Source organism: Lycorma delicatula, chromosome 1, assembly GCF_047948215.1.
Source record: "Lycorma delicatula isolate Av1 chromosome 1, ASM4794821v1, whole genome shotgun sequence".
Lineage (NCBI taxonomy): Eukaryota > Metazoa > Arthropoda > Insecta > Hemiptera > Fulgoridae > Lycorma > Lycorma delicatula.
In genome coordinates this window covers 307,494,552-307,512,049 of record NC_134455.1, presented here as the reverse complement: position 1 = coordinate 307,512,049, position 17,498 = coordinate 307,494,552, and the positions used below count along the sequence as shown (strand labels likewise).

At 28.2% G+C, this 17,498-nt stretch overlaps 1 protein-coding gene across 1 annotated transcript; it reads left to right on the top strand.

Moving 5' to 3' along the window:
- The first annotated feature begins 372 nt into the window (after nucleotides 1–372).
- Nucleotides 373–16,258, top strand: LOC142333591 (uncharacterized). Its single transcript, XM_075380916.1, has 5 exons — nucleotides 373–523; nucleotides 2,777–2,985; nucleotides 4,766–4,938; nucleotides 8,780–8,953; nucleotides 16,159–16,258. The coding sequence occupies exons 1-4, from the start codon at nucleotides 379–381 to the stop codon at nucleotides 8,949–8,951; spliced, it is 699 nt and encodes a 232-aa protein (XP_075237031.1). The 5' UTR covers nucleotides 373–378; the 3' UTR covers nucleotides 8,952–8,953; nucleotides 16,159–16,258.
- Nucleotides 16,259–17,498: the final 1,240 nt, after the last annotated feature.

Below are 17,498 nucleotides of genomic sequence, written 5' to 3'. Positions count from 1 at the left end.
TTTTCAATCAGTATTTCATCAATCTTTAAAAATAATTTTTGTTTAGAAAATATCATTTTTTAATACAAAAAATAATAATAACAATAATTTAATTTTTAACAGAAATGAGGAATGAATAATAAAAAAATATTAATCAACAGAAAAAAAAGACACGACATAATATTTAAGTAATAACAATTTTGGATAATGTTTTAATAAAGTATAATCCTCCTGTCATTGCAGATTCCTCTAACATAATGAGCATTTTTAAACCAATGAGATTCATAATCTATGACCTTGAAAAGTATACGCCACTAGCTCTGAGGTATAATCTATAATTACCAAAGCATTTTCTGGCTTATCCTATTATTTCACTTTTTTGTAATTTTAAAACAAAAAATGTATAAATGGGAAATGAATTCCCATCCTCCTTTCAGACTCAAGATGGATTGCTTAAAGTTTACATCTCTGACTGTCGGAGTTTTATGTATAATAATAAATTTATCTTATTGCCAAGAGAGAAAATACAACTCTTTAAACACAGGTAAGATCATTATAAAATATTTCTGTAATAAATTTATTAATGATTAAAATCAAAGCAAAAAAAATTATGCAGTTAATATATTAATATATAACAAATTAATATAAAAATGAGATCTGAATGAACTCTTATATAAAACTGATTATTTTAAATAGATTTATCAACTAACAAAATATAATATATAAAACAGTAATGATATACAGTTTGTAAATGCATTTATGTTAAACTTCTATTTTAGTAGAATTTCATATTCCAAAAGTAGATTTAGGTATTTATGAAACATAATATTCAAGCTCTTGAACTTTCATTTTTAGAAAATAAGCTGAATGGACTGAATTATGATTTCAAATTTCATAAAAGTATGACCCCAACAATATTCAGCCATTAATATTTGTCTAAATATTAATTTTGTCAAAGAATGTTTTTATCGTGTAAAATCCTCTAAGCCTTTTCTGATGAACAAAATATTTATTTTATTTAAACACCTTTATGTTTAAATACAACTTCAAAGGAGCAAGTTTGAGAGAAATTTAAAGAAATGATTTTTTCCAATTTTCATTTCCTTCAAAGATAAAAAAAATATTTGTTTCCATATTTTTATAAATATTGAATTGGTTAAAATGTCTAAATATTGTTAAGTTTGATAATAAGTGATAATAAATCAGCCAAAGAAATAAATAACTTTTTAATCTTTACCCCAGAAACAACAGATTAAATCGAATTTTATTTTTTGATGTTAGGTGAATATTCAGGGCATGAAAAAATGCCAGCTAATCAGGATTAATCACAGTAATCAGGATTATGCCAGATCCTGATTATGATTAATCAGGAAAATGCCAGTAATCAGGATTTGAACACAGAACCTAAATACCTATTAGTGGATTCAAACCCATAATAATCATGATTTGTTGACTTATTTTTTAATATATATTATATAATTAAATATATAAATATAATGCAAAATATTTTCATATATATAACTATTACATTATAATATACATGAAATCATATTCCCTACCTCACCAAGAAACTAAAAGCTTAATGTTTACATTTTTTCATACCTATGTAACATTTTTTTTTTTTATCAGACTACTGAAGGAAGTTTATTTTACTCTGGTGCAGACCACATTGTCATCTGGGATTTATCGCACTCATTTTTCACCAAAAATAAATATGATAAATACTTAAAAGTCCATAAATAATAATTCTAAAGAAACAAAGATAAACACCCCATTAACCTATTTTTTACATAATTCAAAGTCTACTAATTTTCTAAATTATATATATGACTTTGAAGCTATTCTGCAGTCAGAGAAGAATTTTTAAAATCAGGAGATAAACTAGATGATCTTCAGAAGAATAACTCTAACGCCTGTTTTTTTATCTAGTTGGTGACAGTTTGCTAGATCTTATTAGTCTGTATGAATTTCTAGTTCAAAAATTTTTCTAATTTCTGAAAAATATAAAAAGCCAAATGCCACAAGATCCTAATTATATAGACGACAGTCCACTACCTCACATAAAACTTTTCTGCCACATTTTGGGCAATGTGAGGATGTGATTTATTGTGAAGCAGACACATCAGCTTAATGAAAAGCTGATACTAATAATTCTGTATCATGAGCATTAAAATTTTTGTAGTACCTTTCTGCATTGATGGTTTCTCCTCCAGCAAGGAAATAATCAATCATAAGAATGCCTTTCCATTCTCAAAAAATGCATTATTACAACTTTCGAGGTGATGTTGCCCAATAGAACTTTTTAATTTAATCAAAGAATGTGATACTATTTCCACACACTTGCCTCATTCACCAGATTTTCTAATCGCACTTTAAGAAGCTGTGAATAGAAGATGGAAATTTTTTTTTTCTTTTAATATACAATCACTGATCTCAACTTGGAATTGCCAGGATTAACTATCAACATTTATAATGAAATAATACAAAAACTAATATCAGATACACTCTAAGAGCTTAAGAGTAACTGACTGCATCACTGACAAGTTAAGTCATGTCAACAACCATGTTGGATTCCAAAGCACCAATTTGTATTGTTAATATATGCAAATGATTCCTACCTTAAAAATAACACTTTTACGTGAATACGTAAAGTTATCTTTTGGTGAAATGAGAGCGGTCTGACAATGCAATGAATTAATTATTCAACTTAAATCTATAAATATATAATTTTTCTTTAAACAAATAAGTTTACAATTGATAGATAAGTTTATTTTCGTTTGTTTTTTACTTTTCATAGGAAATTTAAATGACTCAACACCAGTACTGAAGAGTATAGTAGATTCAAATGCTAGCATAACAGAGGATGTTTACAAACTTATACCAGAAATTGAAGAAGAGCTAAATAAACTGACAAGAGATGAATTTAAACACTTCCTAGAAAAAGTATTACTAAGATTAAAAAATGATTACAACATGATTCTTGAAGTCTACAGAAATATAACACTGGTAATTAAATGCTATTGTTTACATTTATAGAGCATTGTTACGAATAAATTGAAAATTTATCTTGAAATTACATTGTAGTAGAATGCATTACAAGCCCAATTGCAGTTTGGTTAGTCTAACATCAATTAATAATTTCTGACAATGCTTAATTTAACTTCAACATCTAATGTGAAATAGTAATAATGGGCATTAAATTATCGTTTGTGGTTCTTCAGCATTACATAATAGCAATAACAGCTGATTGCTCATGATACTAATCATTTTATCAATTAAGTGGTTAAAATTATCTTATAATGGTTATAATCTACATCAAAGTAACACATTGGCTGTTACAAAAATATATATATTTTCCATATCAAAATGAATTAAAAATCTGTCATGCTGAACGATCCTTAGTGATAAATGCATACTTCCACAGTGATTATTAATTTTAACTTGTTCATTAGAGTTAAAGTTGAAAATGAAATTTAACTGTGTAAATTCATAAATGAATTTACACAGTCAAATTTCATTATTTAGAAAAAAATGTTTAACATGATTTGATAAATCAGTATAGGGTAATCACAGATTTAATATTATCAATAATTAAAATTCAACCCTGTTCAAGGTACTGTGTCCTAAGATATGACAAAATATATTTAAAAATACCTTAAATGACAATACATTAGATTGGGGGATTTACAAGCGGGGTCTGCCAATCTTGTTGCAAGGACTGAAAACTACTTCCATGAATACTTATTCAAAAAATGTTTTTCATACAAATGAAAATGCAATCTGCAAATATTCTTTAATAAGTGTAATCATATAAAGTATTATCACATCATCTAGGATAAATTTCTTAATATTACACTAATCTGAACAATTTTTATTAATATCTCGAAAACTAGTGTACAATAATTTCAATCAAAACTGTTCAAGGTCTAATCCTTAATGGGATTAATTGAATGCTAAAACTTCTAAATATTAATACTGCTCTGATAAAAAGGATGCATTTAATAAAAATAGTAATTTCAAGTACATAAGAGAGTGAGTGGAGTACACTTGGACACAGCACATTCATTAACATTAAAATAAAAATAATTAGCTTTGATTAATTTATAATAAAAAAATTTCACATTACTAAACATACTTTTTAGGTAGATTGTAATGGGTATCATGATTCGACTTCTAGAACATTTTGACATATCTTCACGTTTCACATCCCCCCAAAAAAAAACAGAAAAAAAATATATCGCTATAACTTTCTTATTAAGTAAAATGTCAAATTCATTTAAAGTTCTTATTATTCTTTGAATAAGGGTCTAAAACTTATCTAAGTAAACTTTTTTGATATCACCAACCATTGGCCTAGGAGGTGGAAAACATGGGGGTTTCAAATTAAAAAAAAAGTCATACCTTCCTTAATAGACACAGTATCGAATCGGTTTTAAGTGATTATTAGTCCTCTAAATATTACCTAAAACTTTTGACTGAAACAATTTTTGATACGAGCAACCCTTACGGCAAAGGATAACTAAAATATTGCTGGAATTGTAAGAAGATGGAGCTTGTCGTATGCTAATTATGTGAAAATTTTTTCAACCATTGTTATATTGAATAAATTTGAAGTTTAACTTAAAGGTGGAAATCTTTTTTATCCCGTATTTGGCACCGACGAAATCTACCTCAACCTTCCGGCATACTGAAAGGGATTTTTTATGTACTTACATTGTAAAGTAGTACTTTACAATTATTAAAAAATTAAAATACATTTTTGTAACAGTACTATTCTTTGTTTCAGGAAGAAGAGGAAGAAAAAGATAACTCCAACAACAGTACACTAATAAAGCGTGTAAAACGTACTTTTAAAAAAAAGCAGCCATACTGTAATTCATGCCAGCAAGGTTATGGACAATCATCATTTGTTGTGCCAATTCCAGTTTTTGTAAAACCTTCTTATTATGGCCAAGGAGGGTAAGGGATAATTTACTAAATATTCTTTTTAAACTAATTAAACATGAAGTAATATTATTTTATATATTTATAGTTGATGATAATTCCCATCAATCAAGACAGAGGTGCTTCATGATTTTGCTTTAAAATTCAGTTATATATCAATTCATTTTAAATTTATCAATCTACACAGCATGCTTCAACAAACAGCATTTCATATCTTCCATTTTGCTCATCATCCACTAAAATCTGAAGTACTCATGTTATGCAATGTCACTTGCTCTTAATACTTAAAAGATCTTGAATATCAAGATCTATCTCTGAAGTACCAAGCACTATCTTTGTTCTGGGTTATAGATAGTTGTGTGTATGTGGACATGCTTGAAAATGTCATTCAACCCATTTCTTTATTCATTTTTTTTTTTTTTGTAAGTTTAAGTTAAAAACATTGATTCTTGTGAAAGTACTCAAAATTCTAGCCCCTCATAAAAGGTGATGCAATTTTAGATGGATTGTAATAAATAACAACAGAAGAGGTCACTGTCATGCTGAATTGGTCTTCTAGTATTATTCTTGCATAGAAAAAGATTGATGTGTATATTTATCAGATGATTCATGATATTATTGACTGTAAAATGAAAGTCTATTAAAGTAGTATAAAGCAAATATTTGAACTGTTCACTCTTATAAAAACATTCAAATTAAAATTACAACATGCAAAGGATGATCATCTCTTTTGTAAAATACCACTGTCAAAACACCAATACTGAGAGGCACTTCTCAGAACCCTGTACCTATTCACCAGAGGTTACAATTCTTCATCACTTCTTCATGTTTTTTTTTTTTTGTTACTACGTGACCCAATTATATAATAAAGTTTAATAGTCTGAATGAAGCACAAATACTAAAAACATTTGTCAAATGACTCACCATCACACTGAATCATAGATTTGTTTGTATGAATTCAAATAGTTGAAGAAAATCAATAGAGATTATTCTACACTCAATATATTAACTCAAAGAAAAAAATTACTACGCTCCAGAAATTAAAATTCTCTGTATTTGCAATACAAATTATAGTTGCTTTTCTACCTCTTTAAATAATTACAAAGTTGTAGTTTTTTACTAACATTTTCAGTACTGTTTGTGTATTACCACAAAATGAGAGGTTCTTTGAAATGAAGTTAGGTTATTCCCTCTAACTTAAACTTCAACAAAAATTCTGACAACTTGGGTGTACCTGTTGAATACTAACAGAATTAAACATATCCCTGCTGGTAAAATGTTAATCATCTGTAAGATAAAGTAAATATAACTTTAAAGAATCTTTTTTTTAGGAAACCTCTTTACAAAATGTTAGTTTTATCACTGATGAAAAAAAATTAATTGAATGGCAAATCTACATGTCAAATTTCAACTTTCTACTAGAATTGAAAGCATACATTATTTATTTGGGGAACAGATATCCTAAAAATTATATTCAAGATTTTGCAATTAATACTGATAAACTAGATTATACTATATTAGTTTACATAATTTAGAAAATTCAGCTGCCTTAAAACCTAATACATTGTAAATTTTATTTTGTACATTAAAAAGTTTTGATAAATCCATACTAAAAATTACAACACCAGTCTTACAAGGAAGTATAGCTCCAAGATCTAGTTATAATTTGAGTCAGCAAAGATGGCTTTTTGTCAAAAAATAACTATATTATTCTAGTTTCTTAATTATATTATGTTTGTAAAAACTAAATTTTTAATTAAATGTATGATTCAGATATAATAAATTTTGGGTGTTTATAGTAACGTATACAAAAAAATTTATTTTTTCCCTATTTAGTAAACAGCATAAAATGTTTAGAACATACAAAAAGCAATATTACTAATGAATAATTTATGGTAAAACATACTAGCAATGGAATAACATTAAAATTGTTTGTTATTCTAATAAAAACTTCTAACTGCTTTTCAGTTCCATTGAAAACAAGTTGTATAATTGAACATAGTGTACAAGTACAATATGTTTATGAACATTTTCATAGAAATAGCTACTTCATCAGATTAATACATTAAAATTAAAAATGTTTAAATATAGGAAGGAAACAATTTTTCTGATTTTTCTTTTAATAAAACTGATTATTTACTGCTAGTATTACAAAAAGTAATAGAAGTAGTGAATATTAGAATTAATGAATTTGATGTTTTTTATATTATTATATATATTATTTTTTACTTATTTCTTTAATTTGTCTTCAGTCATTTGACTGGTTTGATGCAGCTCTCCAAGATTCCCTATCTATTGCTAGCAGTTTCATTTCGGTACACCTCCTACATCCTACATCCCTAACAATTTGTTTTATATATTCCAAACGTTGCCTGCCTACACAATTTTTTCCTTCTACCTATCCCTCCAATATTAAAGCGACTATTCCACGATGCCTTAATATTGGGCCTATAAGTCTGTCTCTTTTTTTAGCTATATTTTTCCAAATGCTTCTTTCTTCATCTATTTTCCACAACACCTCTTCATTTGACACTTTATCTACCCATTTGATTTTTAACATTCTCCTACAGCCTTTTCTTATCTACTTATTTCTATCAAATTTTAATTATTTTATTATATATTTTTATGAACTATATATTTAAAAACATGTTTTTTTTATCTTTCATAAGAATCAAAATTATCAGATGAATCCAACTACTATGACTTTTAATATACAGGACATTTACATAAACTTTGATATTTAGAGTGTTATGAAACCTTAAAGTACTCATCAGGAATACTGTGCATTTGAATTCACCAGTTAAAAGAAATAAGCTTTCAGTCATCTTAATTTTATTTTATAAATATACATCCTGATAATAGATTTATATTTAACCAATGCCCTCATATGAACATTGAGTTAAATATGATTTTTTTATTAATATAAATTTACATATTAAAATTCAGCTTCTTTCGATGTGAAAGAAACAGATTTCATAAATAATAATTAAAAATTGCAGGGAAAAATTCTTGTAGAGTAAGATCTGAATTTACTGAAATGTAGTATTGTTTTCAATAACCATCCATAACTTTTTGAATACCACACTATTCGACTCAAATTAAATATTTATTTGGTAGAGATAAATTTTTAATATGAGCTTGCAGCAGCAGTACACAATGTTACCTAACAACATTTCAGAAACGTTATTTTCTGTCAATAGCATATTGTTAAGATATGCAAACTTGACAACTTAAGTATTCAAATATTGTTTCAATAATATTTATAAATGTTCTATCTATACAATTTTTTCCCTATAATGAATAGCTTTTCTCTTAAGAGAAAAAATTACGTAGTGAATTTTTGTTATATCAGGATCATATTATCAACCGAAATCAAAGAAATGCACTCTATATTATGTTTCTATGTTTTGCTCTTAAATACGTTTATGTAAAAATAGCAAAATAAAAATAATTAAATGTAAATAATTTAATATTTCAACGTAAAAGAAGTTGTTAGCAAAAATAGAAATCATTGAGCAGGCTAAGCCGACATTTTTCATAACAGTGGCCAACTTCTCAGCCAGTTTACCAATAAAATACTTTACTTCCTTCTATGAGTATGTTTCGGAAATATTTTTACACGTTTCTCTAAAAATCTGAAAACCACTCAATTACTCCAAATGGAAAATCTACAATTCTTACTGAAACAACTTGCCCTAATAACAAATTGAATAATTTCAGTTAACTGAAATCTTTTATCCATCTGTCTCATTGTTGGTAAGACAGTAATTAAATTTTGTGATACTTTTTTCAAAATAAAATTTTTATACAAATATAAAATCACTTCAACTTGCTAAAGCATATATTTACTGCATAGATGCCAGGGTGGATGTGGAAATCAACGACCTTCCTATCCACAATGCAATACATGTGGTGGAGGTGGTTATGGAGGAGGTGGTTATGGAGGAGGTTACGGTGGACCTCCATCAGGCTCATACAGTCAATCATCATCATCTGCACAATCTTCTTCTATGTCCTTTGGTGGTTAAAGGTTACTATTGTCATTCATTATTTTAATTAAAAATTAAGATTTATAACTAGTTATTACTAATTTTTCTTTTTTTTTTAACTAAGGCTAATTGTTAAGATCAATTTTTATAAAAATTTCTCACATTTTCATTTAAAAATATTGAATCCAAAATATGTTATTTCCTGATATCATAGCTCTAGAGCTATGCTGCAAGAAGAAAAGTATGGTAATCAGTCAAAAATGAGACAGGGTTTGGATGTTTCATGACCCAGAAATTAAAAAAAAACAAAAAAACAGGGGTTATAATTGTACACATGAATGTATGTACATGTTTGAAGCTTAATAACATTCGACTGGATACTGGATAAACCGATTTTGATAAGATTTTGTACAGATATTCGTGTATAAGGGGAAATTCATAGTTAACATTTTGGGGTCAATATCTCTAGGAGATGGGGAGGTTTTGAGGGATAATTTTCTCAAACTTTTGCAAACATAACCCCATTTTAAATTAAGTTCAGTATACGCTTGCATGCTCTTACCATTTTAAAAAAAATAATTGCCACAAAAATCATTTAAAAACTACTTTTTTATTTATTAAATATTTCTTAATCAAATTTTTTTAATGTCTCCTAGGTATAGTAGTAGTGCAAACGGCCCAGAAACAAAAAATACTTTGGATACAGAACTGGGGGTGGGGAGCGAATCAAAACTTAAAAATATTGTTTATTTTTTCAAAACTTGTTTTACTTAAGATATAATATTACAGTAATATTTCATCATAATTCCCCCTCACGGCAAAAAAAGAAATTTTAGGTAAATGTTATTGGTTGTACATTTTTTAGTGGATTTTTAAAAATTTTCTCCCATTTAACATACTAAATATAGTAAAATAAAAAAAAATTCTTGGAAGGTAATTCTGTAGATGAGGAGCAGAAAAAAATTTAAAAATACTATTTTTTTCATTTTTAAAACTTTTTTCGTTTATTTAAACATATAATGACAATTTTACAATAAACTTCATTATAAATTACACCATCTCAAAAAATAAATCTTAGGCAACTTTTTTCATGTATTATTTTTCCACTATATAAGAATAAATAACCAATGCACAGAAAGTATTACAAATTTGTAATCAACCTTTTTTAAATATAAAATAAATTTTAAAAAATTCAACAATTAATATTTTTTCAACACCTTTAATTTTTATTTTTTGAATTCAATGCCAATTTAAAACCATATACCGTTACTTAAGTAACACAAACTGTAAAGGGGGATTACAATGGACAAACTAAAAAAAGTATTATTTTGGGTTTTAACCTTATAACATAGTTTAAAATTTCCTTTTTCCAATGCCACCAAAATTATGTCTTCATGTCAAGTACATGTAGAAATATTTTTATTACAGATACTTTAAAAAAAAATGATCATTTTCCCAAATTTCAGTTTTTGTTTGTAGAATTATTTTTATGTGCTTTGACATTTATTATTACATATTTAGTAGAAAAAATTAATTTGTTTTTGTATTGAATTTTTTTTTTTAGTTGGTAGTGATACAGTTGTTTTGATTACAAGGTTATGATTTATGATTGTTTAATAGGTCTGAGTTATTGTATTTGTGAGATATTTTTGCTAATATCATGTACCACTTAACTAATTATAAATAAAAAGATGGGTAGGCATTCAAAATTATTTAAGAAAAGGAAATTTCTTGGAAAGCAGCAAAAAAATATTAGTTTCAAATGCTACAACAGAAAAGCATTTGACTGGCAATTAAAGTGACAATGTGACTGACCTGAATAGTTCTGGAATTTTTTATATCTTACTTTAAACTAAACTCTTCTTATAATAATGAAGGTAATAACTGTCATTATTCTACCACTTATGTTATTATACAGAGTGGCGCACAAAATGATTCAACATTTGGTTTTGTTAAAAAATATTTACTTGAATCGCAATAGAGAATAGTAAAATACAAGGTGTTCACTATATACCTCGAGATTATGTTCTTAATGACACATATTCTCAGTTATTTCGTTGCCTGCCACAATGATCAGCAATCGCAGTTCCATTACTGTATCAGGATGGTTAGGGAAAAGTTTTCCTTTAGAAATTCGCAAAGAAAATAATCAGGATTCAAATCAAAACTGTTCAGGGGCAAGTTCTGTCCACCAGCAAAATGATTAGGAAATGGTTTGAAATGACATTTGCGTTAAAGATTTCACGCTGAAACTCTAAAACAACATTAGCTGTCTAGTCTGGCTCCATCCTGCGTGAGCCACTCATTTTCTAATTGAAACCAATTTTGTGAACAAAATTATTGTGCAGCATGTTTAGAAAACTTTCACTGTTAACTGTTTGTTTAAAACAGAATGGCCCTATTACCCCATGACTTGAGGTAGCAGCTCATACCGTAATTCTTGGACTGTGATGCACGTGTAGATTTTCAGAAGCTCAAAAATGCACATTTTTTTATTAACAACCCCATCTAAGTGAAAATGTGCCTCATCTGAAAACCAAACATTGTTCAACAATATGTCTTGGTTCAAAGCCCATTCAGCAAATGCCATTCTTTGATGTTTGTTATCAACCGTTAATTTTGGCAATACTGTTATTGTGTATGGATATAAATGCAAATCAGTTTTTAAAATTCGCTGCACAGATTGCCTAGAAATCCCAAATTGTACTGCTGCTTTTCTTGTTGATTTTCCCGGCATTCTCAGCAACACGCTCTGACAGCTTCAACATTCTGTGGAGCGTGAACACTGGTAGGCCACCATTCGCACTTACTCTCAAATACTGAACCATCACTATTAAATTTTTCATAAAGACTACATATTGTTTTAAATGAGGGTGACCACAGAGTTTGAAAATGTGCATGAAACAGTCTTTATGTAAGCACCACACTTTTCCTTTCATTAAAAATAACACAGCCTTTACGTGCTGTTTACAGTCAGTCTTCCTTTGTCAGCCATCTTGGAATGATTCACAAACAGTGCACTTGGAAAGAGAAGAAACTAATATTCATGAACTTCTATCTTTTCTACCAACATAAAAGACATTAATAATTATTAATTTTAACAATTATTGCCAAAACACATGTTGGATTATTTCATGTGCCACTCTGTACATAACAGCATTCTTGGTCAAGAACTCATCATTTGTGCTAAATGTAAAAAAGGAACAATTAGTTTGATAGAAAAATTAAATTGTAGGAGAGGCTGTGCATCAATTGTTATTTCTTGTAGCAGTTTTGTTACTGAAAAAGCTTTCATGAATAGTAAGCATAAACAATGGACATGATAATAACACAAAATTATTTTATGGCCTTCGTTGTATAGGCAAAGGTTACAATGATGCCAAACTTATGCTTGTTCTTGACACAACCAGGACTGTCTTCTAGGTTCTCTAAATTTAACAGGATAATTTCAGGTTCAGTTAATAATGTAGCAGAGAACTGTATGGTTGATGCCGTGAAGGAAGTAACTGACGAAACTGGACATATAGATATAGCAGTAGGTGTCAGTGGTACTTGGCAAAAAAGAGGCCATACCTCTATAAATGGTAATGTTACTGCAACATTAGTACAAACAAGAAAAGTTGTGGTTGTCCATTGCTTGTCAAAATATGGTCAAGAGAACATATTTTAACAAAATAATAATCATATTTTGACCTTGAAACATGAGCAGTACCGCAAATTAAATTATGAAGCGCTCATCTAGTGACATGGAAGTTAAAGGTGCAAAGGCTATTTTTAATCACTTAACATGAATTGTAGTAGTGTATTCACTTATCTGGGAGAGGGTGATTTTAAAACAACAATGTAGTATTAGAATCACAGCCATATGGGCCAGCAGTTAATCTAGAGAAAGCTGATAGGCCATGTATGAGGAGTTGTCTGCGAGCACAGTGCAAAAGAAATCTAGGGGTAAAACTTTAAGATGGTACAGGAATGGGTGGCAAACGTACGCTGTAATTGTGAGGTTGATAACCTTCAGCGTTATTATGGAAATGCCATTAGGGAAAACTGTGACAATATCACAGCAATGAGAAAAGCAATATGGGCTATATATTTACATAAAGTTTCAACCGATTCAAATCTACAAAACTATTTTCCACCCAAAGGTCCTACCTCATGGTGTGGATTCAGTATAGCACTAATAACTGGTGAGCTTTATTCATGTAAGCATTCATTCCAAGGGAATCATGGAAAAAATAAAGCCAATTTTTGCAGCTCTAATTAATGAAGTTTTGTTGTAGAAATGCATTATGGGAAAACTCAGAATGCAAATGAGTCTTTCAATGATTTGGAAGAGAATTGCAAACACTATTTATGTAGGAACAGTGACTCAGTAGATTGGTGTTAATGATGCTGTGATTGCATTTAATAAAGGGGCATTAGGAAAATTGATGTGCTAAGCGATTAAAAGTTAGTGAAAAGATAAAGTTAAAAGTTGGTGTCGCTATCCTAAAAGATGTTGATCGCAGAAGAATAGCCACAGAAATTAAAATGCATTCTTCAGAAGAAAGAATAAAGAAAAGGCAACAGAAAGGAAAAACAAAATGAATATGACAGAACATATGGTGCAGGATTATCTTAAGTAAGTCAACTACTCAGCACTTCTTTCTGAATAGTTAGTCTTAATTTGAAATGCTGTTTCCAGGTAACTACATTTTTCAAAAAATATTTTTCTTCATGTACCTTTTTCTCAAAAACCATAAACGATAGAGAATTGAAATTTTTACCAGGTATTCACAGCCCTATTTTATTATATATAAGTAGATGTTTGCATATAACTATGTATTGAAATATTTAAAAAAGTATTTTGTGCTGGAAAAAATGGTTGTTTTAGAAAATTTTCAAAAATATAGTAAAAATAGTTTGGTTTTATTAAAACTAATAATTCTACGTAAGTAGATAAAAAAAGTGCAATGAAAATAATAAAAAAACCCATGGCTCTTTATTTGTTATAGATGTGGAAAAGGTGCATGAACGAGGTTAAAATTATCATTATATGAGGTGTACAATCCCCCCTTAAAAAAGTGAAAAATATTATTTTATTTCATGTTCTCTAGTATATTTTTTTTTACTTAAGATATAAAATAGCCAACAAAAAATATTTTCCATATGAAAAAAACTGCTTTTACGAAACCTGCATCTTGATAAGAATGATACAAGAGTGCAGAGACACAATGTAAATGGGAGAGTGTGAGCTAATGTTCTTTAGAATAAAGTAGATATATTATTTTTTGATTTAATTAACTGATGTTTTCCTATGATGAATATCAGAAAAACAGCATTATATAAACCATTGTGTTACAATGAGCAATACATACAAACATTTTAAGTTTTACAAATAATTAATAACTAATTTTGTTGACGTTTACTTACATCAATTGTTATATTCATTATGAGGAGCTATGAAAATTCCAGACCACTTATCACCACATAAGCTTGAACCTTGTGTGTGGGATATGGAAATGGAATTTTATAGTATATGAAAAATGGTCATGGCTTACCAGGATCTGAACCTGGGACCTCTGGCTGAGACACTATCACTATGCCACAAAGATTGGCATTTTGTTTAATACTTGCTGCTACAGATAAAAAGATACATTATGGGAGATCAACTCCACCGAATCATATTACCTTTTTGTTATTCAAAATAAAATAAAAAATCATAATAGAAAATGAAAAAGAATAATTATCATTGACTAAACATTATAAACAGTAAAGGAATCTACAATAAATATACATTTAAATAAAATAACAGAAAATTTCTTCAATGACTTAGTCCGTCAATTTGTAATATGACATCCATAGGATTAGGAGGGTTAAGGTGTACATATGAAATGTACTTCACTTCAAGCACTTGAACCTTATACTGAAAACAGAATACATCTTAATTCTGTGATAAGTTTTTTCTTGGTTGAGAAAAAGTTAGTGTTTAAAGTAATGCTTTTATATTCAACTAACCTACAGTTCATTCAAACCTTGACTTCCAGCTTCTTAAAACTTCCTTTTCAATCACCTTTACTAGAGCTAAAGGGCTAGAGAATTCAATTAAGTTTAAGATTATATGGAGACATTTGAAACAGTACAGATTTTTTATACAAATTGGTTTCATACTTTTCTACACAGATGCCAATTTGAATAGATAGCAAAAATTTGGGATATGAAAGTTTTTTATGTTTTGTAATAATGGTGTGTAATCCTTATTTCCTTATCTTCTTGTCATTATCACTGAACATGATGTGTTTCTAAAATGGTGGGCTGGCTATACTTTTTCGGATTCTACTCGAAATTATTACTTAACTTGATACTAATTTACAATACTGGAATTAACAAGAAATAAAAAACAATATTTCATCAAATTGAACATAAAGTGGAGGACATGAAAACAGACACATAATTTAAATTTTCTGCCATAACTCTCCTATTTGTTAACAGATTTTCAAAAATAAAATCGTCATTTTGTTCAAAATAAAAGGCTTAATATTTTAGTAAATAACATAATTCTGATAAAACTAATATTTATACAGATATAATGGATTGAAAAATAAACATGGCCGCCATTTTGTAATTTGCAAAGGTATTTAAGTCCTGATTTTTTGTTAATTTTAAAACTTTATTACAAATATGCTTACCAAATTTTAATATGATTTATCTATCTGAACTTGAAATATAAATTTTTATATAGAAATAACAAAAGGGCGAGCAGGGGGAAACGAAAGAGAAATTGTCATTTTTCCTAAGAATATATTTTGTTTAGTTTTACGAGCAAAAACCAGAAAAAATATAGCCAGTCTACCATTTTAGAAACACCTGTATAACTTTGCATACAACACTATGTAGCTACAAAGGCCAGTAGAAGCACCAATCACATCATAGCTACAAACTTATTTACCACATTTAACAATTTAAAAAATATACAATTTGAAGCTTTACATTGTTGCATGCCACTCATCTAACAGTTACAACCTATGGAAGCTTTCCAGTTATACACATCACAAACCTACAGGAGATACATATATATATTATGGCTCCAATTATTATTGGTACAGTTAAGCTCTAGTGTCATCAAAGGTAATTGTGTATTGGCCAAAAGTCTAAGCGAGAAATTATAAATTATGAAAAATAACAAAGGCTGTCATAATGTCATTTTTTATAGATTTTAACGAAGGATTAACTCAAGTAATTAAATAAAGATTTTCTCTTGTTTCAGGTTTGACAGCTTATTTGTCAGTAATACAGGACAAAAATCAAAGAAAGAAATAAATTATTATAAAATTTTATATAAATAAAATGTAATATTTCAAAATTAATTTTTAGTTTTTAAGCCAGATTCCTTCTCTTGAGATAAAAATCTATATGCTACAATATGTTTGACAAATACAGTAGATGAATTTAAAAATAAACATTGAGTAATAAAACCTCACAAAAGTGGAATGAAATTATCAAATTCAATGTGGACATACATCTGAAATTGTATTAATGAAAATGATAGTGACAGTATAGAACTTATACTTTTCCTTATATATAAAGCCTATTTATAATGTAGGTTTCACGGGCCTCAATATCTATCACTCCACAAACATTTTTAATGGTGTTGTGCATTAGCACTACAATGCTAATCAACGACAGTTCACATGAGAAAGATAGATATAGTGTTCTAAAAGACATTCATAAAAAAATGTTATTTTTCATATGGACAAGAATACATACATTATTGTATTTTAATTTTGCAATCTCAATAAAAAACAAAAATTAAACAAATCTACAAAACTTTACATGACAGGAAGGCCAATATATTAGTATATACAAATGTTAACACTGGTGCTTTTTGTAATGTTACCATTACTGTTGCAATTATATTTACATGCATTAATTCCCAGAGAATGCTAGAGATTTTTGATTAATATAATTTTATTGCATTACTTGGAACTATATTATTTTTTTGTTTATACCTTTCAAAATAATTTCAGTAAGCATTTCAATATGATGTACAGCGAGACATTGACAGAAAGAAGTTTATAACAAACTGAAAACATTTTTTTTTTAACTTTCAATAATGTAACAGGTAACGTCTTCAAAAGATATTAATTTATTTTTCCAAATAAGTATCTAGATTGATTTTGTTTTAGTAATTTTTTTTTACAATTAATTAAAATTAGTTGAATCTGCTAATAACATGTTAAAGTAACATACTGAAAGTAGGAGTTTTTAAGAGGCGAGGTAAAATACCATTAGTCAGTCATGATCAATTAATCAGTTCCTGAGGATTACAGAAGTCAAGAATACTAGGTGCAGTTCACTGTATGCTGTTGGATGTTTAGTTGTTTATGACAAGAGCAGACAATGCTACATGCTACTATATCAAGTGTAACATATATAATGTAGATGCTTAACGTTGAATAGTCATATTACTTTGTAAAACATGTAAGATACAAGAAATTGGTTGTTGCACATGACAACTTACCAACTCACACTTGAATGACTCATAGTCATTCCATACCTTCACACTTCCCTAGCTTACCTCCATGCAACTTTGCCTTGTTCCCCCAA